This window comes from Protopterus annectens, chromosome 1.part0, assembly GCF_019279795.1.
Source record: "Protopterus annectens isolate FY-2018-M chromosome 1.part0, PAN1.0, whole genome shotgun sequence".
Taxonomy (NCBI): domain Eukaryota; kingdom Metazoa; phylum Chordata; order Ceratodontiformes; family Protopteridae; genus Protopterus; species Protopterus annectens.
This window is the reverse complement of record NC_056725.1, coordinates 1,887,035,343-1,887,058,934: the sequence shown is the minus strand read 5'-3', so window position 1 is coordinate 1,887,058,934 and position 23,592 is coordinate 1,887,035,343. Positions and strand designations below refer to the sequence as shown.

The 23,592-nt window shown below is 43.1% G+C and overlaps 1 protein-coding gene across 1 annotated transcript in view; it reads right to left on the bottom strand.

Moving 5' to 3' along the window:
• The window catches only part of LMBRD2 (LMBR1 domain containing 2), a 1,695,734-nt gene that overhangs the window by 888,799 nt on the left and 783,343 nt on the right, over positions 1-23,592 (bottom strand). Inside the window, exon 8 of the mRNA XM_044069969.1 lies at positions 12,747-12,860. Coding sequence (XP_043925904.1) covers positions 12,747-12,860 — 114 coding nt within the window. The remainder of the gene's footprint in view (positions 1-12,746; positions 12,861-23,592) is intronic.

Below are 23,592 nucleotides of genomic sequence, written 5' to 3'. Positions count from 1 at the left end.
CTTTTAGTAGAACTTTGGAGAGCAGAGGCAGAGGGGGAAAGGTGTAGACCGATAGGTTTTTCCAGCTGAAGGACAGGGCATCCACTTTCCAGACTTGTTTGTGGGGAGTCCTTGTGCAAAACTTGTCCAACTGGTAGTTCTGGAGGGAGTCAAATGGATCTATGTCTGGGCTCCCCCATACGCTTGTTAACATGTTAAAAATCCGTGGTTCCAGTTTCCACTCGTGTGGGTCCATGAGGTTTCTGCTTAGTCCATCTGCCAGTGTATTCAATTTTCCTGGCAGGAATTGAGCTTGTAGGTGCACTTGGTAGCTCAAGGCTGTGTTCCACAATGTCATGGCTAGTCTGCAGAGGGGGTAGGAATGTGCACTCCCCCCTGCTTGTTTATGTACCACATAACCGTGGTATTGTCCATCTTTACCATTAGTTGTCATGGAAGAATGTTGTCCTTGAAGGCTGTCAGAGCATTCTGTAAAGCTAACATTTATTTTTGATTGATATGTAAGTGCATTTGATTTGGGTTCCACTTGCCCTGAATGCACTTCCCTGCCAGGTGAGCCCCTCATGCATAGTCTGATACATCTGTAGTTAGGGTTTGGGCGGCAGGGGGTAGTGTGAAAGGCAGTCCCTTGTTTTGGTGGCAGGCCTCTGCCCACCATAGGAACTCCAGGCGTAGGCAAGGTATGATAGGGATCATTGTTTCCAGGCTGTGACAATGTTGGCTCCATAGACTTTTTAGATACCACTGTAGTTTCCTCATATACAGTCTTGCATACGGAATTAGTACAATGCAGGAGGCCATGAACCCCAAGGCTTGCAGTATTTGTTTTGCAAATAGCAGAGTTTTTGTGGCTACTTGTTTGAAGTAAGTTACCAAATGGATTTGCTTCTCTGGCGTGAGGAAAGCCATCTGGGAAGTTGTATTCAAGCTTGCACCCAGGAATGTAATCTGTTGACAGGGTACCAGTTGTGATTTCTTTTCGTTTATGGTGTACCCCAGACAAGTTAGAACCCTTTTTACAAACGCCAGATGATTTAGAAGTATGCCTTGGTCTTCTGCCTGAATTAAACAATCGTCCAGGTATGGATATATTTGAATATTTCTTTGCCTGCAAAATGCAATAACTGGAGTCAGGCACTTTGTGAATACCCTGGGTGCAGTAGACAAGCAAAAGGGCAGTTCAGAGAACTGATAATGCAAGTAGCCTGCTTTGAAGCGTAGGTATCTTCCGCAAGATTCCCTGACTGGGATGTGCAGGTATGCTTCTTTTAAATCTAGAGTTGCCAACCAGGCGTCTTTGCCTAGCATAGGAAGTAAATGGGAAGAGTCAGCATCTTGAATTTTGGAATCTCCAGAAAGGTGTTTAGAGTAGACAGGTCCAGGACTGGACATCATGTTGTCTTTTCTGGGTACCAGGAAAAGCCTGGAATAGAAACCTTGTCCCTTTTCCTCTTCTGGTACCGGATGAATCGCCTCCATGCTTAAGAGGGAAAGTACTTGTTTTTGAGCCTCTGCCCACTGATTTGGTGGCAGGTCTGGCCACCCGTTTGGTGCTGACAACGTGTGAAACTGAAATATGTATCCCTGGGATACTACATTTAAAACCCATTTGTCCTGGGATATGAGTTCCCAGTTCTTTGCATGAACAGCAATCTTCCCCCTCCCCCAAAGGGGCGGTTAGCAGATAAGTGCTTGGTAATTTTAAAAGGAAGTCATTGAGACTGTTTACCATAGGGCAGTGTCTTGTTATTTCCAGATTTGGACGTGGAGGCCCCCCCGCTGCTTAGTTCTTAGAGTCCCCTGGGACTGAAGCCTGGGGTTTTTGCTGTGTCTGGGTTTGGCTTGAGAGGATCTGGAAGGGGCTGGAAAGGACCAATTCTTAGTAGGCCAGTGCCTACTAAATCTTGGAGGTTGCACTTGTAAGAAATCTTTAACAGTTTGCATAAATTTAGCTTCATCTTCCATCATTTCTAGAACTTCTTCAGCCTTATTGCCAAACAGCCAGTCCTGATTTAAAGGTGCATCCAACAATTTAGCTTTAACATGATTAGGCAAATATTGCTCCTTAAGACTGCCTTCTAAGCACAAACCCAGTAACAGCAGCCCTGCAGGAGACTTCTAAAGAATCAAAACCAGATTGCAAAGTATGTTTTCCAATTTGCTCAGCAGAAGGCATTAAATCCTGTAAATCTTTATTTTTCCACACAGTCAGGAATCAACATCATTTTCTGTTTAAGCAGTCCAACAACATGCTCTTGATATTTTAACATATGAAATTGGCAGTTTAAAGCTCTGACTGCCAAGGTTGCAGAAGTATAAACCTTTTTACCCCATCTATCCAGCGCCCTGGAGTCTCTATCAGAAGGGGTAAGATTTTTAGCAGTGGAAGCCTTAATGCCCTTGGGCCCCTGAGAAATGGTTTCTGGATCTGCAACAGGATTTTTGAAAAGGAACTTGTGGGACTCAGGAACCCTGTAATATCTGTCAGGTTTACTAGGAGCTGGAGGCAGGGAATCAGGGGCCAAACTGGATTCCGAGAACACATCATCAACAATGTCTAGTACAGGATGTATAGCCAAAGGCCTGTGCTGAGGTAGAAGAAGGAAATCCCTAAGCCTCTTTTTTGAATGAGAAAATTCCTGGCTTTCCCAGTGGAAATCCTCCCTTAAAGTATGTAAAGTTTCCCCAAAAGAAAAAATCTTCAAGAGGGGAAGCAGAGGGAATGGAATCCTCTGCATCAGAATCCTCATAAGTAGGTATAGACAAATCCAGGTCATCATTAGAAGAGTCAGAAGAAACAGAATTTTGATCAGAAGATTCATAATCAAGCTCAGCCCTAGGCCTCTTGGGGGGGGGGGGTTGACTACCCCTGATTAGAGTATTTAGATCTTCAGCCATTTTGATCATTTGTTTTTTAGGCATAGGGGCCTGAACATGTGGCCTGGGCGTCAGTTTTTTAGACATAGATCGAGATTTAGGCCTTAGTAATGAAGGCGGTATCGATTTAATATGCAAATCTGTAGGCCTGAATACACCATCAGAAGCTGGTGCCTGCACAGCGGCTCCGGACCCATCCAAGGCAGAGGCATCCACGGGTTCCATAGGTGAAGCATCTTGCGGCATACCGGACTCCGAATGGGTCTCAGTAGAGGCCTGCGAATCAGAAGTAGCGTGTATCAGGGGCTGCGAAAGCTCCTCACTGAGTATCGGCGAACTGGCGACTGGCTTAGGAGAAGCATCGCTGGCAGTTTTGGACCTCAGCGGCCTGACTCTGTCTTTATCTTTGCATTTTTCCGGAATCCTGGTAATCAGAAGGCTAACCGACGACATTTTTGGATAATTAAACCAAGAACCGAAATATTTAGAGACAAAAATGTACCGATGACTGATAGTGCGCTGATGAAATAAAGCACAAAACCGACAGTAAGGCGTGGTCAGGGCCTAGGCAAGGAATACAGTATGAATGAAAATCTTTATGAGGTATTTTGCTTTCCACAAGTAATGCACTTATTAACTTTTACTGACATCAGGAAGGAGCAAGAAGTTGTTTCCCCAACGGGGTACTTAGCTTTAAGTTGAAGACTTCAGTTCTGAAACTCAAAAACGAAAATTTCAGGAGTCGGCCGACTGGCACATGCAAACTGCTTCTGCTTCAGGCACCACACGTCAAGAAAGACTGATGTAATGGCATTGGCTGCATGTTTTATACCCCTGACGACCTGATGTCATGGAAGAAGGGACAGCAACTGACGCAGGACCCAAGACTTTGTGAATCAGGCTGACTGAGGGCAACCTGCCAGCAGATTACCCAAATGTAATGACTGCATCAGTGAAACAAGAAGAAAATCCATGGATTCCCCTGGACCTCTCCAGTACCTTCCTCCTGTTCTTCTAATTCTAACCCCCATACCATCCAGACAAATTATTTCTTTCTTGCTTTTTCACACTTCATCTCCTCATCATGTTGTTAAACATGGGTCTATATTCAGCCATGGAACGGAACTTCCATCGAACAGCTGAACATCAAAACCTATCCATCAAATGTTCATTCAGCGAATGTTCACTTCTTCGACGGGAAAAGTAACTAGTTGCCCACCACTTCCCTATCTGCCCTTTTCCCCACTGTAGTGCAGACTCGGAGTTGGTATATATAGTAAGGGGTGAGTGTGGGGAATTAAGACCATCACCTTGGTGGGTTTGAAATACTGTGGTGGGGCACACGGGAAATTCTATCACAAAAAGACAACCAGGACTTAATCCAATCATCAGACAACTTAAAAGGCAAAAATTATTTCCTGGAATTACTGAATAAAGGGTTAAAAAGCTACCAGCACTTTATCCAGATGCTAAAGGGTCGAATACTGATTTAAAACAGCAGTTAACTATTAACTTAAGACAGAAAACAAGAAGAAAACAGCTAAAACAGATACAGACTGTCAAGATGAACCTAAAACAGATAAAAGAAATGAAGATTTTTCAGTTGTTTGGCTCTCTTGCTGGGTAGCCAGATACTGGCACAAGCAGAAGACCTGTCTAAAATGCTTTAGGGGCTTAGAGCACAATAACTAATTAGAACTCTACCCCTTCCTGGAAGCAATCAGAACTTATGCAACTCAGACTCGTTCTCAAGGTTTGGTTTCTAATTCTTTCTGCAACACTTACCAAACAACTCTACCAAAAATATAATTCTGAGTTCTCAATTACAACCTTTCCATATCTGTATATATCAATGGTCACTCTTTTTAGTGTCATACAGTTTTTAACACTTTGAGAGAGCTTGTTTCATGGCTCAATATGTGTCTATATATATATATATATATATATATATATATATATATATATATATATATATATATATATATATCTATATATATACACACACACACATGTATATATATATATATATATATATATATATATATATATATATATATATATATATATATATATATATATATATATATATGTGTGTGTGTGTATATGTGTATGTATATATATATATATATATATATATATATATATATATATATATTTTTTTTTTTTTTTTTTTTGCATATATCCTGGCACAAGACGTTGGTTCTATATTTTAATAGTAAGCTTGACTGCAAATTTCCAAACATGTATACACCTATTCCAGTCCAGTGATGCCCATACAGTACAAAGATATGCATGCTCAGCAATTGCACAACTTATTAAAGAGATGTAGAATTATTTTAACTGAATAACAGGAGTGCGTTTAAGAGTTGGGAGTTATGACTTGCATTTAATCCCTCATGGACATAAAAGTTTCATCATTCATACGTTGTTCTTGAAATCATATCTGGCCATCGAGACATAAACATTGTATGTCCAACACCTTTAAAGTATTACTCCTACATTAACCAAAAGACAAGATACATTCAGGCATGAAACCTTTGCAGCTGCCTCACAGTACATAACAATAATTAATTCCCTGGTATTCACACACTGTGCAGTAGGTTACTGCACAGATAGCAGAAAAACACTTTTTGCAAAATTGTGAATATATTAACAACACAATAGTGTGAAACCAAAAGTTTTTCACATCCCTCTATATGCAATAGTCCCCTGTAAACAATCTAAGCTAAAAATACTACATTTTCACTAGTTTTCATAAACTAGGGAATCGTCTTATATTCTGCAAAGCTTTTATAACCAAAACATGACCAACTGCAAGCTGAACAGTTATCAAGTGAAAATACTTGAAGATGCATCTGTTTGCTTTGAGTAAAATATTCAAACAAATCAAAACAGAGGAGCAATTTAGTGTAACAGCAAGTCAACAGCCTTTACTAAATAACTGCAGGTGATGATTTGTCTGTTAAAACAGACACCAAGCTGCTATTGTCAAATGATTTACTTGGATTTTACTCTGATCATGAGCATCAAGGGTTCACATTTTCCTTCATTTGAGTGAAAACAAACTCTACTATTTTACTCATTTCTACAAGGGGTACTCCATTCAAGCAACCCTGCTTTCCTCTCTCAGCATTTGTGGTGGTCACTCTGGGCTCTATGAGGAGATCAAACTTTGCAGTGTCTCCTGACTGCATGCAAAACCTTCACACTCCTTGGGAGAGGCCAGTGTGTCACAACCTTTAGTTTCTCCCCTCTCTGCTGGTTCCTTCAATGCTATAGCCACTACATAAACCCAGTAGGGTGAGTCTCAGTCAGGGTTCCATCCCTACACCCCAGTAGGGTGAGTCTCAATCAGGGATCCATCCTTAAACCCCAAGTAGGATGAGCCTCAGTCAGGGCTCCATCCTTACACCTTAGCAGGCTGAGTCTCAATCAGTGTTCCATCCCTACACCCCAGTAGGGTGAGTCTCAGTCAAGGATCCATCCTTAAACCCCAGTAGGCTGAGTCTCAGTCAAGGCTACATCCTTACACCCAAGCAGGCTGAGTCTCAATCAGTGTTCCATCCCTACACCCCAGTAGGGTGAGTCTCAGTCAAGGATCTATCCTTAAACCCCAGTAGGCTGAGTCTCAATCACGGCTCCATCCCTACACCCCAGTAGGGTGAGTCTCAGTCAGGGCTCCATTCCTACACCCCAGTAGGAAGAGTATCAATCAGGGCTCCATCCCTACACCCCAGTAGAGTGAGTCTCAGTCAGGGCTCCATCCCTACACCCCAGAAGGCAGAGTCTCAGTCAGGGCACCATCCTTAAACCCCAGGAGGCTGAGTCTCAGTCAGGCCTCCATCCTTACACCCAAGCAGGCTGAGTCTCAGTCAGGCCTCCATCCTTACACCCAAGCAGGCCGAGTCTCAGTCTGGGCTCCATCCCTACACCACAGCAAGCTGTCTCAGTCAGGGTTCCATCCCTACACCCTACACCCTACACCCCAGTTGGGTAAGTCTCAGTCAGGGCTCCATCCCTACACTCCAGTAGGGTGAGTCTCAGTCAGGGCTCCATCCCTACACCTCAGTAGGCAGAGTTTCAGTCAGGGCTCTATCCCTACACCCCAGTAAGCAGAGTCTCAGTCAGGACTCCATCCCTACACCCCAGTAAGCAGAGTCTCAGTCAGGGCTCCATCCCTACACCCCAGTATGCAGAGTCTCAGTCAGGGCTCTATCCCTACACCCCCGAAGGCAGAGTCTCAGTCAGGGCACCATCCTTAAAACCCAGTAGGCTGAGTCTCAGTCAGGGCTTCATCCTTACACCCAAGCAGGTTGAGTCTCAGTCTGGGCTCCATACCTACACCCCAGAAGGCTGAGTCTCAGTAAGGGCTCCATCCTTACACCCAAGCAAGCTGAGTCTCAGTCAGGGCTCCATCCCTAAACCCCAGCAGGCTGATTCTCAGTCAGGGCTCCATCTTTCTGCAACATGGAGCCAGACTAGCTTCCCTGTTTATGCCCCTTAACTATGGGAACCCTTTCACCCATAAATTCATATCCTCCCTAATATTCCACCTCAACAAAAAAGTGCAAATATTTTGTAACAAACCATTCTTCCAGACATAACACTACATTCCTCGCCTTCTACCTTTTTTAATCAAACTCAAAATTGTCACATAACAGATGGCTTCTTGGCTCATACGAATAACTTGATGCTTTACCTTTCCAATTTTCCTTCTCAGTCTCCCTAACAATTAAATCTCCCTACTTTTTGTAACAGTTCTAAACAATATCTTATATGTTTATATATCTTATGCATGTTCTATATTCTCAACTGTGCATACAGCTTCTTACCTGTGTTTATGACACCGCACTTGCATTTTTTCTACTGTACACACATTTATTATGCACCTAATTAATATTGTTCTATTTTGAAATCTGTGAGCAATGTATTACTCAAAATGTTATTTTTACCTGAATGCAGACACAGGGGATGGGTCTGAAAGCAGTTTACTGGGATAAGTGTTGAACTTAAGTAAACAAATTCAAATAAATATATACAGATCAGTACAAGCCTTGAAAGAAATATTTTCCAAGAGATTTACTGATGAAATGTTGAACTTTGACCACATGCCCTACAATAGTAAGTATCACTGTGCATTTATATTTAATGAACTGTTTTAATAAAATATTATTACAAAGTTTTATGACAATGATTACCTCAGCATAAACTTCAGTAAGAGAGTGCACAGTTCTGGATTGTGTTCAATACTAAAAAGTTATCATTCCCATGTTGCTGAAACTACATAATGACAGATGCAAGGTTTCACTATACCACTGTAATTGAGCAGTTTTACTTGGATGCCCATTTTCTGTCCTATGGGATTTAATTACTGCAGCTTTAACATATATATATATATATATATATATATTTTTTTTTTTTTTTTTTTTGCTATCAGAAAGTGGTGTGCCTGATGTGAAAACACAGTGGTTCACCTCTGCAGGTAAGTGTTGTTAGGAGCCAATAGTTTTGTGTGATTTGTGTGGCCAGTCAAAGATGCTACTTTAGGAATGGGAAGGCAAAGTAGGATATAAACTGTGGTTCACTGAGTAATGTGTCAGGTACACTGCATGCAAAGTTTTCAGAGTTCACTTACTGTGAACAATATACTGCCCTAACAGTTCACTCCAATGGTTACATACCATTGTTAACAGCTGTCTTCCATTAGTAAATTGATGTATTTATTAATTTTTATTGATTTAAACACTTAACTCCCCCTCAGGGGGATACCTGAGCTGGCACTCATACTGACTAGATACAATCGTGCTAGGACACCAGGAAAATTCCAATATTCTTTTCCAACAGTGAGTCCATAGGTAGTCCATGAGAAGGAAATGCAAGACGGTGGAGGGGAAAAGATGTGGGCAGCAATCAATAATCAGAGGTTGCTACTGCCATGCATGAAGAGAAGAAATGATGAAGAGAACAAAATGTTAAAATCACTTTTGGCAGTCCAGATGAAAGGATATTAACTGACCCAATATTTGAGTTTAATACAGTTACAACCTGTAACTGTAACATGGGCAAATATAGTAAACCCTCTGTTGTGTAATGTCACGGAAAGACCAAAATGCAAGGCCATAAGCACTATTACAGATAAGACTCCTAAGCACTGGAAGTCACCAATTATGAGAGATGTAGAATGAAACATGCAGGTCAGAGAATCCATTTACAGAAACAGTCCAGAAGAAGAGACAAAACAGCCAAAAATCCTTAAGATTAAACTTAACTGAATTTAGTTTATTTGTTTTGTTAGAACAAGAACTGCAGAATTTACACACATTTTATGTGGCTGGAAATTATGAAGTCATTGGCAATCCCTTTAAGCCAGTCGATAACAATAAATCAAATAGACAGTGAATATTTTGTGGACTTTGAAACTGATAAAAAATGTTTTGTATTTCTTGCAGCAAACTACAAAAAAAATCGCTTTGTGCTCTAAATTAGACTAAGTTGATTTATAACTTCAGTATTAAAATATGTGTGGAGATAAATTTGTATGACAACTAAACTAAGTGAAAAAGACAATCAGAAGAGCTGCCACACTGTGTCATAGATTAAAAAGCAAAAATGTATTTCTCCAACTCTGTAGCATTGGGGGATAAAACCCTGCTTATAACCCAGACAGTCTGAGTTCAACTAGTGAATCAGGGGCTGGAACAGCCAGGTGAGGGAGAATGGCTGTGAGTGGCTTGTAGCAACACTCATCCATCCTGGGGAAGGGAGCAGTATCTCTACAGTTACACAACTGTCACCACTGCAGCTGGAGGTCTGTACAGCACATAAATGGCAAAACTAGAGATACCAGCTTGGCAATCCCAAGCTGATGGTGGAACCCCTCAAATTTTGTGGTTGGAAGCACGACAAGTTCATTTGATTTGAACACATCCACAGATTTTGATAAGGTCCAGTCTGTTTTTCTTAACAATTCATTTTTCATATCACAGATAACTTTACTGCTAACTGAAATTTTCTCAGTGCTGCTATTTTGTTGTTATCCTCTTCCAGAAAAGTAAAAGAATTAAATAGTTATGGCTTCTACCCCAGCAACATGCAGGAATGAAGTACACTGTACTTTTACAGATTTTCCAGCTAATCCACTTGTGGTGAGGATTAAATTAATTTCATGGATCTAACGGTACAGTCCTGTGTAAGACCTGACTATGACGCAGATGACACAAGCTCACAGCCGCACTGGAAAATCTGAGCACAGGAAGATGGGAGTGAGTGGCTGTTGATGGCCAATCCACCCAGGGAGGAGAAAGAGGTGGTTCTGGTCATCCAATCACTACTGGCACCAAAATGGCAAAGACCAAGGAAGTGGGCTTGGTGATCCCATGCTAGTAATGGTAGGCTTCACAACTTGTGGGTGGAAGTACACATAAGCAGAGGGAGAGCACAGGTGTTCACATCATTCACTAGGAGTGGAGTTAGGGCCCAAACAGAAAGCAGTACCTCCATAGCTAGGATGCTAGTTAAGGGAACATAACCACCTCATGGCTGCCTGAATGATGGCCCCTGTAGTCAGTCCTCACTTATGAAAGACACCCAGTACAGGGGAATAAACAGGCTCAAGATGCAATGCCGGAGCTGGTGTGGAGGCAAAAATAATGCAGAAAAAGTGTAGGTCCAGAGCTTCCAGTATCCAGTCAAATTTCTTTTTTATTATACTTCTCTGGTTCGAACCATACAAACTCTTGAAAGCATATGTTTATTCAGTTCTGCAAATATACATTTTCACCTCTGGCAAATATTTCTTTCATTCTGACACCATGTCATGCCATGAAGCTTAATAAATAACACAGAGAGACAGGAGATGTGGTTCATGATGACTATATTCCAGCCAAACTGTTTGGAAGACCTGTGTACCATATGACATGCAAATCACTCTAGCTAGTCATCTAATCTTTGACAGTAGAATACTGATCAGGTGATATGAATACGGAAGCAATAAATGTTGTAACACACAGTTAGATAAAACATTGTCTTACCAAGCTACAGTGAATGCTGTTCTGATTACAAAAGTGTCATGAAGCTTCTGTATCCTCCAAAGCTACAAATAACTTTCTATGATAAGCTGCTGCTTTTGAGTTGGTATATTTACTTTAGCTGAGGCCTTCCCACTTTCTAACACATTTCTTATTTGCACAGCTTTGTGTCATAGCTTTGGTACACTGGAATTAAGCCAAAACTGAGTTAATACTTCCTGACAGACAAAGTGCAAGTCATTGTACATGCCTCAAATTATTTCTGTTGAAATGTTTGAGAAAAATGATCTTAAAACATCAATGAAAAGGGGTTATACAGGTAAATGTCACTGTCACAGTTACAATAATGTAAATTTAACAGCATAAAGTTGCATTTAAAAGCAGCAATTTAAAAACATAAGTGTAAAGTTTTGTGCATGTTTGATGTAAATGTTTTTGACCAACAACTACATGACTAAATCAACAAATCTATGAACTGGACTTGAAAAAGAAGAGCATGCATTGGGTGATGAACAGTCTGTAGGACTAGTTCTGTAGCACCAATTTACACAACACATTGGCTGCATCATGAAACAGCTTATCAATCTTTTCATATGCACTTACAAATGGAAGCATATAACTGACAACAGCAATTTTCAGTTAGCTTACTGGTGGAATTTTTTGAACCCCCCCCCAGGACTGAGCCTGTCTGGTCATCTATCTGTACACAAACAGCTAACTCACTCCACAGAAGTACAAGCCAGCAAGGCGAGAACCCTACTGTCCCATTCTTTCACCAATCAGCTAATCATGTGGCATGGAGAGGGCTGGTCCTGCATGGTGATCTGCCAGGGAAGAGGTTAGCTACTGAGTTTTGTTAGTGCTGCCCCCCCCCCCCCCCCAAGGGAAAGCATGGTTCCAAATGATGAATTCTCCAATCGCTTACTGTGAGAGTCGTGCACAGTAGTAGGAGCTGGCTAGACTCGAGCTCCACAAGGTGAACACCTAGTGCTCCCACAGTAGGTGTCACACATGTGGCAATCCACAGCTGCCACCCCGCCAACCTGGATGAGCTTGCAAAGGTCAGTCATTTCCATCCTCCCTCATCAGCTCCTACAGGTACCCAAGATTCTATTTGAACTCAGAGTCGGGGTTTTATCCCATTATGCCACGGAGCTGGTGTGAATAAACAGGCAAATATGTTACAAAATAAAAAGATATCAAGTCCATTTCCTTTTGGCCTTCAAACATAGCTTAGACAACTGGATGTATACCATAAAATATACCAAAGTATTTACAGATTTATAGGCGTTTCTCCCCTCAAAAAGGTTGGTATAGAACCTGAAGGTGGTTACTGACAAAGCACGTCCTCTGGTCTAACAGCCTTGTATTTCCTATGAATCCCAGTCATTCTCTGATGCTCATTTTTCCAGTTCAGACTCACTAGGGAGCAAGAGACTCTACAAATACTCAACAGGTTAGGTAGCAACTATAACCCTGAAAAGAATGCCAGTCTATTAAAGAACATGCGCGTTCGCACACACACACACACACACACACACACACACACACACGCACACACATACGTACACACACACAGACACACACCTTGCAAACCCAAGTGCATTTTGGAGGACTGACAGTTGAACTTACATTAACAGCTGCAGCTTACTCCTGTTAATTAAAACAAAATGCTTATGAATTCAGCTCTTTGCTTATGAATTGTAACAAAATTTACTTCCAAATTAAGTTAGGGAAAAGCTAATACCAGTACAAACCTGCTGATAATGCTTTAAATATACAAGCAAAAACAGGCTCAACAAATAAACATGAACTAAACTTACTATGAGTAAACTGAAATACCTGCTTGTGGAGCTTTACCAGGCTTTTCTCAGTTAAACAGCCATTATGCTTTTCATTAAAATCTTCATAATCATCCATGTTCTTACCCATCTTCTCCTGATACTCGGTTGGACACTGGAAATTAGTGCATATTGTGAGAAAATCTTAATACACTTAAGGTAAACTATTACATCAGAAGCACAATGCATAAGAAAGCATTCAAATGATTAACAGTTTCAGTGCCTATCACACAATACATTTGCTTTAAAATATTATCTAGAATGGAGAAAACACAGAAAACTGATTTGCTAACTCAGGGGTCTTTTCTTCCACATCTCTGATTTACCTTATAGCAAAATTGCATTAATATGGCTACCTACACACAATATAAGCATAAGAAATGTGGATGCCCTTCCAGTGACAGACCCTTCAATAGACAGAGTAGCAAGTTTAATGTCAAATCCAGTTCAGCCACCTGCCCGCACATATAACTCAAAGGTAGCATGATAATGCTTGAAAAGTAGCAAGTTAATGCAACTGTACCACAACTGTAAATGTAAAAGTGTGAAAATGTATATTCTTTTAGAAGCATAGTTAATTCTTATTTCACAGGAGCATGTGGCATTATCTGCTAAGTACATATTTTGTCTTGAATTCAATATGCTGACTCACATGAAAGTCAGGCAAACTTTGAGAGTCGCTATGGCAATACACTGATAACAAAAGGGCTTGCTCATCTTGGTTTCAACTTGCAAAACACGGCCTCTCCAGCAGTTTTTACCTGAAGGTCTCATTCAGACTGCTAACCTACAAAGGGTTCATGCACATTAATGTTCTGAGTAAGAAATGATGCAGAGTACTCTATAAATGATGCACTGGACAACACCACCTCTAGATGTCCTTCCATATCACTGTTGCAGTATTCCTTACGTAAGGGATCTCCTGCCAAATGATAGCCCAAAGTCCGGCCAGTATACCAAAGCTTTTAACAATTACAGGCACTGTGCGTCCGCACATATGTTCCCTGTGGAAGGTGTAGGGCATAAAGGTGATGCATGGATGCAAACACTTCAGAACGTCTTTGGTGCCAGTCCAAATGCCATCACTGGATGTCTGGCTGAAAACCTTACCTTCTATGTTGGTTACCATGCTGTTTTTCAGGTAAGTGCTCCTTTTGGGTTCTTACTTATCTTTCTCTTTTATTTTCAGTGTTGTTGGTTTCATGTCATCCAGAAAGGGAAAATGTAAGTGTGGGAGGCAGATTCTCCATAAAGATCATCATGACCAGTGTTTCTTCTGTCTTGGTGCTTCTCACAACCATATACAGTGCTCTGTCTGCAAGCATTTATCCCCAAGACTATACGTAGTAGCCTCTCCTGCTTCTCCTCCTTGTCTATTAACATTGGAAACCAATGTCTTGGCTTAGGGTGCTATGGCAGAATCTTCCCATCCTGAGGGTCAGCCATCAGCTAAAAAAAGGCAAAACAAACTCAGGTCTGATATGGCTGCTGTCCAGCCTCTCCCAGACATTTCTCTTGAGGCTAGTGAAAGCCCAGAGGACTGTCCAGTCACTGCTTCAGATTCCACTACCGTGACCCTGTTGTAGGCCAGCATGGATCAGACTTCTCGCATGTCCTTGGAGGCTTTCCTAAATGTCTGCTCCAGACGCTGAAGGGAAAAATACAGTTGTGTACACTTAACCATAATTGTAGATGTTCGAGTGTACTTACTGTTGCAGTCATCACATCTGGGTTATCTGCCTGCAGGTAGCCCTCAGCCGGCCTGAATTCCAGAGTCTTGGATTCCTGCGTCAGATTCTGTCTCTTCTTCCATGACATCAGGTCATCAGGGGTATAAAACATGCAGCCGATGCCATTACGTCAGTTTTTCCTGCCCCAGATGTCAGTTGCCTCACAATGGGAAGCAATTATATGCTATGGTACACCTCCAACAAAAAGCAAATACACCAGAAAGCTTAAATATACCAAACAAGAAGGAAAGGTAGAGCCAAGAAAAGTCAGGGTGGTGGAGGGAGGGCAACCAGGACTGCAACAGTGAATACACTCGAACATCTACATTTATGGTAAGAGTACACAACTGTACTATGTTCTTCATGTTTCACTGTTGCAGTCAACACATTTGGGTTGATTCCCAAAGCTAAGGAAGGGAGGAGGAAGTTAGAGAGCATTACGGCCAGCAAAACTGCTGTGGCAAACCCAGCTCTGGATTTAGAAAAAAGAGGCATGTGGTAAATGCTTGGTGAAGGTACGTACTGAGCTCCAGCAGGAGCTGGTAGGGACTCCTCTGAGAAAAGCTGCAGAGGTAGATGCAGCCCTGGTGAAATGTGATCTTATCCCCTGTGGGGTAGGTTTTCCATGGTGCTTGTAGCAGAAATAAATCCAATGGGCTATCCATTTGGAAATAGTTTGCACTGAAATGGCCTTCCCCTCTGCCCCTGCAGCAAAGCCAACTAGCAGCTGTTCAGATTTTCTGAGAGGCTTAGTCCTGTTCAAATAGAATCTAAGTTGTCTGTGCATGTCTAAAGAGTGCAGTATTCATTCTCCTTTGTTTTGTGGATTAGGGAAGAAAGTAAGCAACTGAATGGACTGATTAAGGGCCACACTAGACACCACACCTTGGGCATAAAGGAAAGATTGGTCCTGAGGGAAACCCTGTCTGCATGGAAGATAATGAAGGGTTCCACTGCCATGAGGGCCTGTAATTCAGACACTCTTCTTGCTGAAGTGATGGCTAAAAGGAATGCTGTTTTCCAAGAAAGGAATTTCAACTCTGCTGTTGCAGCTGGCTCAAAAGGAGGGAGAGTGAGCTTTTCCAATACAAAGTTAAGGTCCCAGGCTGGAGTAGGGGCTCTCCTGGGGGGGGGGGGGTCTTAAATTTTTGTCCCGTCTAAGGAATTGTTTTAGCAGAGGGTGAGAGAAGAGGGGTGGCTCAGTATTACAATGAGCTGAAATGGCAGAGGCATGAATTTTAATTGAAGAGAAGGATAGGCCCTTGTGGAGCATTTCTGTTAAGTATTGAAGAATATGAGGTAAGCTGGGCACCGCTGTGCCCATCCCCCTGAGTCTGGCTCCAGGAACAGTATCTTTTCCACTTTTCAGCATAGGGTTTTCTAGTACTAAGGCCTACTGGCCTCCAGAATGACATCTAGCACCTGCTTACTGAGGGATGCTATTGGGGAGCTCAAGGAATTAGCCAGGCTGCAAGGTTCATGGTTTGAAGCTGAGGGTGCAGAATCTGGCCCTCCTGCTGGGACAGCAGGGAAGGGGTCTGAGGCAGGTGCCATGATCCCAGCAGTGTCATACTGCGCAAGAGGGGGTACCGGTGCTGGCGTGGCCAGTCTGGTGCAATCAGTATTATCCTTGGCTTGTCCTGTTTGATCGTTAGCAGAACCTTTGAAAGGAGAGGCAGAGGGGGAAAGGCATTAACTGAGAGGCTTTCCCAGGTAAAGATCAAGGCAGACACTTTCCAAGCTTGAGTGTGGGTAGTCCTTGTGCAGAATTTGTCCAATTGGTAGTTCTAAGGGGAGGCAAAGAGGTCCATCTCTGGAGTCTCCCATTTGTTCCCCAAGAGGTTGAATATTTTTGGTTCTAGTTTCCATTTGTGTGGGTCCATGAGATTTCTGCTTAAGTCGTCTGCCAGTGAATTTAGCTTATCTGGCAGGAATTGAGCTTGTAGGTGCAGTTGGGAGCTCAAGGCTGTGTTCCACAGAGCCATGGCTAGTCTGTAGAGAGGGTACGAGTGGGTTCCCCCCTGCTTGTTTATGTACCACATAACTGTGGTGGTGTCTGTCTTTATCAATAGTTGTCCTGGGAGAATGCGGTCTTTGAAGGCTGTCAAGGAATTATGTACAGCTAACATTTCTCACGTTCCATTTGGCCTGAATGCACTGCCCTGCCAAGTGAGCCCCTCATGCCTAGTCTGATGCGTCTGTTGTTAGGGTTTGGGCAGCAGGGGGTAGAGTGAAAGGGAGCCCCTTGTTGTGATAGCAGGCTTCTGCCCATCAAAGGAACTCTTGTCTTTATACAAGGAATGATGGCAATCATTGATTCCAGGTCCTGAGAATGTTGACACCATAGGCTTTTTAGATACCATTGTAGTTTCCTCATATGCAGTCTTGCATGTGCATTTAGTAGTATGCAAGAGGCCATGAACCCCAGGGCTTGCAGAATTTTCCTTGCAGATAGCTGGGTCTTTGTGGCCAATAGTTTGAAGTAGGTTGTCAGATAAACTTGTTTCGCTGGAGTGAGGTAAGCCATCTGGGTAGCTGTGCTCAAGCATGCTCCCAGGAATACAATCTGCTGGCAGGGTACCAGTTGAGATTTCTTTTCGTTTATGTTGTACCCCAGAGAGGTTAATAGTTTCTTTACAAATGCCAGATGTTGTAATAGCAAGTCCTGGCTTTCTGCCTGAATCAGACAATCATCCAAGTATGGGTATATTTGAATATTTCTCTACCTGCAAAATGCAATTGCTGGAGCTAGACACTTTGTGAATACACTGGTCGCAGTAGATAAGCCAAAGGGAAGTGCAGACAACTGATAGTGCATGGAGCCTGCCCTGAGGCATAGGTATTTCCTGCAAGATTCCCTTATTGGAATGTGCAGGTAAGCTTCCTTTAAGTCTAAGGTTGCCAACCAGGCATCTTTGCCTAGCATAGGAAGCAGCTGTTGAAGTGTTAGCATCTTGAATTTTGGGATTACCAGAAAGGTGTTCAGAATAGAGAGGTCCAGGATCGGACACCAGGAGCCGTCTTTTCTGGGTATCAGGAAAAGTCTTGAATAAAAACCTTGTCCCTTTTGTTCTGCTGGGACAGGCTGAATAGCCCTGATACTTAGAAGACAGAGAACCTGCTGTTGGGCCTCTACCCACTGATTTGGGGGTAGGTCTGGCCAACCGTTTGGAGTATGCAGGGAGTGGAAGTGGAATCTGTATCCTTGGGAAACTACATTTACAACCCATTTGTCCTGGGTAATGAGTTCCCAGTTTTTTGCATGCAAAGCGAGCTTTTCTCCTTAGAGAGCAGGACTTGGGAGGGTTAAGGTTAAGTCATTGTGCCATTTTTCCATAGGGGGGTGGTTTACTGCCCCCTGCTTTGGAAGTGAGAGCCCCCCACTGCTTAGACCTGTGCACAGTCTGAGACTGTAACCTAGGTGGTCTGCTGTTCCCGAGTTTGGACTGAGTGGGGCTGGAAGAGACTGGAAAGGACTAGTTCTTAGAAGGCCAATGTCTACTGAATCTGGGAGGCTGTACTTGTAGGAAATCTTTAACAGTTTGCATAGATTTAGCTTTTTCCTCCATCCTGTTGAGAACAACTTCTGCTTTGTTGCCAAACAGGCGGTCTTGGTTTGAGGGAGCATCCAGTAATTTAGCTTTAACATGATCTGGCAAGTTTTGCTCCTTAAGCCAAGCATGCCTTCTAAGTACAGACCCAGTGACAGCAGCCCTGCAAGATGCTTCTAAAGAGTCAAAACCACATTGTAACGTATGTTTACCAACTTGTTCTGCAGAATGCATTAAATCTAGCAAGTCTTTGTGTTCAGCACAGTCAGGAATCATTTTTTTCTGTTTAAGTAGTCCCATAATATGCTGCTGATACTTTAACATATGAAACTGGCAATTTAAAGCCCTAATGGCCAAAGTGGCAGAAGTGTATACTTTCTTACCCATCTGTCCAAGGCTCTAGAGTCTCTATCAGAAGGGGTAGGATTTTTGATAATGCCTTTTGGTCCTTGGAAAATGGTCTCTGGATCCGCAGTAGGATTCTTGAAGAGGAACTTGTGAGAGTCAGGTACTCTGTAATACCTGTCAGGTTTTCTGGGAGCTGGAGGCAAAGTGTCTGGGGAAAGGCTAGATTCCAAGAAAGTCTCATCTACAATGTCCAGAACAGGAGGGATAGCTAAAGGCCTGTGTTGAGGAAGGAGTAAAAATTCCCTAAGCCTCTTTTTGGAATCAGCGTAATCCTGACTTTCCCAGAGGAAATGCTCCCTAAGAGTGTGCAAGGTTTCACCAAAAGAAAAATCTTCTGGAGGAGAAGCAGAGGGAATGGAGTCGTCTGCATCAGAATCCTCACAGGTAGATAAGGACAAATCCTGGTAATCAGAAGGAACAGAAAAATCAAATTCCTGATCAGAAGAATCAGAAGGAAAATCAGTTCTAGGTCTCTTAGAGGGGGAAGGGTGGCTTCCCCTAATTAAAGTAATAAGGTCTTCAGCCATTCTAAGCATTTGTTTTTTAGGCATATGGGCCTGAGCATGTGGTTTGGACGTCGGTTTTCTAGGTGTGGAGCGAGTTTTAGGCCTAGATGAAGAAGATGGCATCGGTTTAATATGCAAATGCCGGTGCCTGCATAGTGGCTCCGGACCCATCCAAGGTAGAGACATCCGCAGGTTCCATAGTCGAAGAAGCATCTCGTGGCATACCGGAGTCTGAATAGGTCTCAGTAGAGGCCTGCGAATCTGAAGTAGGGGGTATCAGGGGCTGCAAAAGCACCTCACTGAGTACCGGCGGACTGGCGACTAGCTTAACGGAAGCGTCATCGGCAGTTTTGGACCTATGTGGCCTGTCTCTTTCTTTATCTTTACATTTTTTCGGAAGATCGGTAGTCGGATGGCTTAACAAAGCCATTTCGGAGTACTGATACCGAGTACCAAAATAATTTGCTGCAAAAATAGCCCGACGACGAATAGTTCCGGGATTGAAACAAGACACAAAACCAACGTCGTGGTCTGGGCCTAAGCAAGGAATGCAGCACGAATGAAAATCTTTATGAGGTATTTGCTTTCCACAGGTAAGACAATTGTTAACTTTTACTAACATCGGTTGGAGCAAGAAAAAGAATCCCCAACGGGGTACTTCTTTTTATGAAGACTTCGGTTCTGAAACTCAAAAACGAAAATTTCAGGAGTCGGCCGACCGGCACTTGCGAACTGCTTCTGCTTCAGCCACCGCACGGCAAGAAAGACTGATGTAATGGCGTCGGCTGCATGTTTTACACCCCTGACGACCTGATGTCATGGAAGAAGAGAGAGCATCCAACAGAGGAATCCACGACTTTGGTATTCAGGCCGGCTGAGGGCTACCTGCAGGCAGATAACCCAAATGTGATGACTGCAACAGTGAAACACGAAGAACATCCCTGGCTGATTATCTCCAAGGGACCTAGGGAGATTCTGCAGAATTTAGCAAGGGAAGAGATCCTCGCTATGCTTACTGACTGTCAGCAAGGGTCTGACCCTCCAAGGTTTTTTTGTGGGGACATCCCAAAGAAAACCAAGCATATTTCCCCTGCAGTTAAGGATCCCCAACATGAATGGCAGGATTTTACTCAGGTGTTGTTTAACACTTTAATGGCTTTAAAACCTCCTCAAAGAGGGCCTGTGCCTGCTCCTCCATGGTGGTCTTAAAAGATCTAGGGAGCAGAATTCCTCTAATGAAGATCAGGATTCAGGGGAAGTGTCATTAGCCTACTCTTCTCAGATCCCTTCACCTTTGGAGTGTGGGTCAGAGAAAGAGGATTCTATTACTCCAGATTCCCCTTTAGTGTAGCTCTCCTTTGCAGATACTATTTCCTGTATGATGAAATTCTTTAAGTGGGATTGTTCTCAGGTTTCTGATATCCAGAAGAGGTCTTATGAGTCTAGATGGAGTTTTCCAAGCTTTCTGCTATTCCTCCTGTTCTGGCTGCCCTCCTGGATACCTTTACAGCAGCTTCTGTAACCTCTGATTCTCAGCCCCCAGCTCCTAAGAAACCTGACAGATTTTACAAGGTGCCTGATGACTTTAAATTTCTGTACAAATGCCCTTCTGCTGATTCTTCTGTGGTGCCTGTCTCTTCTGACAAACCCTCCAAACTGTTGCCTTCTACCACACTGCTTCCTTGGATAATAGGGCCCTGGAGAAGCTAGACAAAAATGTTTATACTGTTGCCACTCTGTTTGTTAGGACTATTAATTACCAAACTCAAATGACCAGGTATGCTTTAGCCCTCCTTTCTCAAGTTTCTCAGGTGATTTCTGATCTTCCTGATAATGAGAGGAAGGCTTCGGCCCTTTCCTTGTTGGATTTTACCTCTCAGTGTGCCAGCCACTCTATTAAATGCAGTTATAATGCAGCTGCTGATTCTTCCAAGGCAGCTGCATTTGGTTCTATTATGAGACGGTAATCCTGGCTTCATCTTCAGGCTTTACCTAATGACATTAAGGCCAAATTACTGGATGCTCCTTTGGATAATAAAAATCTTTCTGGTTGTGCTGCTGCTGAATTTGTTAAATCTCTCAAGGATAAGGGCAATACCTTGCAAGAGTTGAAACATACTTTTATTTCTCCTATTCCAAAGTATCAGAGGAATTACCCTTCCAAATCTACTTTCATTTGCAGACAGTCTTGCCCTCCACCCAAGGAGTAAAAAAAGTTGGAGATGTGTACCTCTAAACCTGCACAGACCCATATTTCCCAGAAACCTCCATTTCAGGACAAGCCAGGTTCCATTGGACAATTTGTCCCTCTTTTCCCTTGTCTCTCCTTCTTTCCCTCTCCCTTACAAATTGGTTAAGGACCACAAAAGACTGTTGAGTTCTGTCCATTACCCACAAGGGGTATTTTATGGTTTGGAAATATCTTCCTCCCTTTTTGGACATCCCTCAACCTCCTTGAAAACAGCTTCCTTTCTTCCCAGAGGTGCGTCATTCTCTTTTGACCTAAGGCACCACTCAAGCTGTGCCTCCTGCTCATGAAGGGAAGGGTTTTCACTCCTTTCAAATGCTGTCTCTTCAGCTTTATTTCTTCTTACTCCCCAAGGCCTTTCTGGTCTCTCTGGATCTCAAAGATGTCTACCTTCACATATCCCCATCTGTCCCCTTCTCAGGATATGTTTGCATTTCTCTGTTTCTTCCTTGCATTGCCCTTTGGCCTCTCTACTGCCCCAATGGTATTCATCGAATGCCTTGCTCTTGTCATTGCTTTTTGCAGGATGAAAAGGGTTCTGATCTTTTCTTATGTGGACAATCTGCTCATTCAACCTTTGTCACCCAAAGCTCTGTTTCAGGATCACCAGTTAACTACTTCCCTGCTGCAGAGTCTGGGGTTCACCATAAACTTTCAAAAATCAGTCTTGACTCCTTCTAAGGATCATGTTTTCCTTGGTTGCAGGATCCAGATCATCTCCACACTGGCATCTCTGCCTGTCCTCAAGGCCCTGTCTATGATTGCCTTTTTCCAGTTTCTTCTTCCTCTGGATTCAGTCGTAGTCAGGGACCTTCTCAGAGTCCTCAGGTTTATGTCTTCCACCATTCCCATGCTGCCTCTGGCCAGGCTGCATATAAGAAAGCTTCAGTGGAACCTCATGTCCGTGTGGCTTCAACATTGTCACCCTGTGGACTTCTTAGTTCCCTTCTTTCCTTGTCTCAAGCTCAAGCTTCAGTGATGGATTCACCAATGTTCTCTAAACCTGGGGCTTCCTTTCCAGTCTCCAGTCCCGACTCAAGAGATCTTTACAGATGCCTTGGACAGAGGGTGGGGAGCTTCCTTCAGCTCTCTCAAGGTTCAAGGTCTCTGGCCTCTTAATCGGGAGATGAAGCTTCTTCTTCTAGCTCTTTAGGCTTTTTATATCCTCTTTCATCCCGGGCCCGTCAAAGTTTTCACAGACAATACCATAGTGAACTGGTATGTCAACAAGGTCCTACCTCCTTTACAGGCTAGTTCTTCAGGTCTGGGAACTAACTGTCCAGTATCAAGTGACTCTTCAGGCTGCCTACATTCCTTCAGAATATAATTTAGTGGCAGACTCTTTGAGCAGGTCCAGCAAACAGGCTCATGAATGGATGCTTCAAAGAAATGTGTTCCTGGACATTGTGCATCAGTGGGGTATTTCTCAGGTATAGCTTTCTGCCTCCCCTCTGAACAGACATCTTCTTTTCTGTTACTGAGTCCCAAGTCATCTGGCTTTGAAAGTGGACATCCTGTCTTTTCCTTGGAAAAGGATGTTTCTGTATGCTTTCCTTTCCCTTCCCCTGTTTCCATAAGTCTTGCACAAGATCAAGAAGAATTCTCCCAAAATCTTATTGGTGGCTCCCTTTTGGCCCAGACAGCATTGGTACCCTCTTTTTTTCACTTGGCCAGGGGCAATCACCACAAGTTACCTCACTGGGTGGACCTTCTCACATAAGACAAGGGCTCTCTTATCCACCCTCACTTGTCCATTCTTCAACTGACACTGTAGGTGATGGAGTTCTGATCCCCTTTAGGCACCTTTTTTTTCTGAGGATGTGCTTTGGGTCCTGCAGGAGGCCAGGAAGCCAACTACCAGGAAATCATATTTGTCCAAATGGAAGAGATTTTCTGCCTGATGCCTCTTACCATCAGGATCCTTTATCTGCAGAGGTTCCGCTGGTCCTCTCTTATTTGTGTGATCTTCTCTATGCTGGGTTGGCATATTCTTCAGTTAAAGCTCACCTATCAGCAATTTCTGCTTGTCTGCCCTTGAGTCCTCCTCTGGCCTCTAGATTTGAGGTCAAACAATTTTTTAAAGGCATGCTTCTTTATCAGGCCTCCCAGGAAGCCTTTTCCGCCAACCTGAGACCTCAACATTGTTCTTGAAAAACTGACCCAGGCTCCTTTTGAGACTGCTTCTTCAGCTTCCTTACAACACTGTACTTTTCTGACCGTTCTGTTTGCTTGCACTTCAGCTAAGAGGGTTTCTGAACTTCAGGCTCTCATGGCTGTTCCTCCTTTCTTAACTTTCCACAGGGACAGAGTGTCTCTTCATGCTAATCCTTATTTTATGCCCAAGGTGGTCAATGAGTTGTCCCTTAATCAGGCTATTCATTTGCCACCTTTGTTTCCTTCTCCA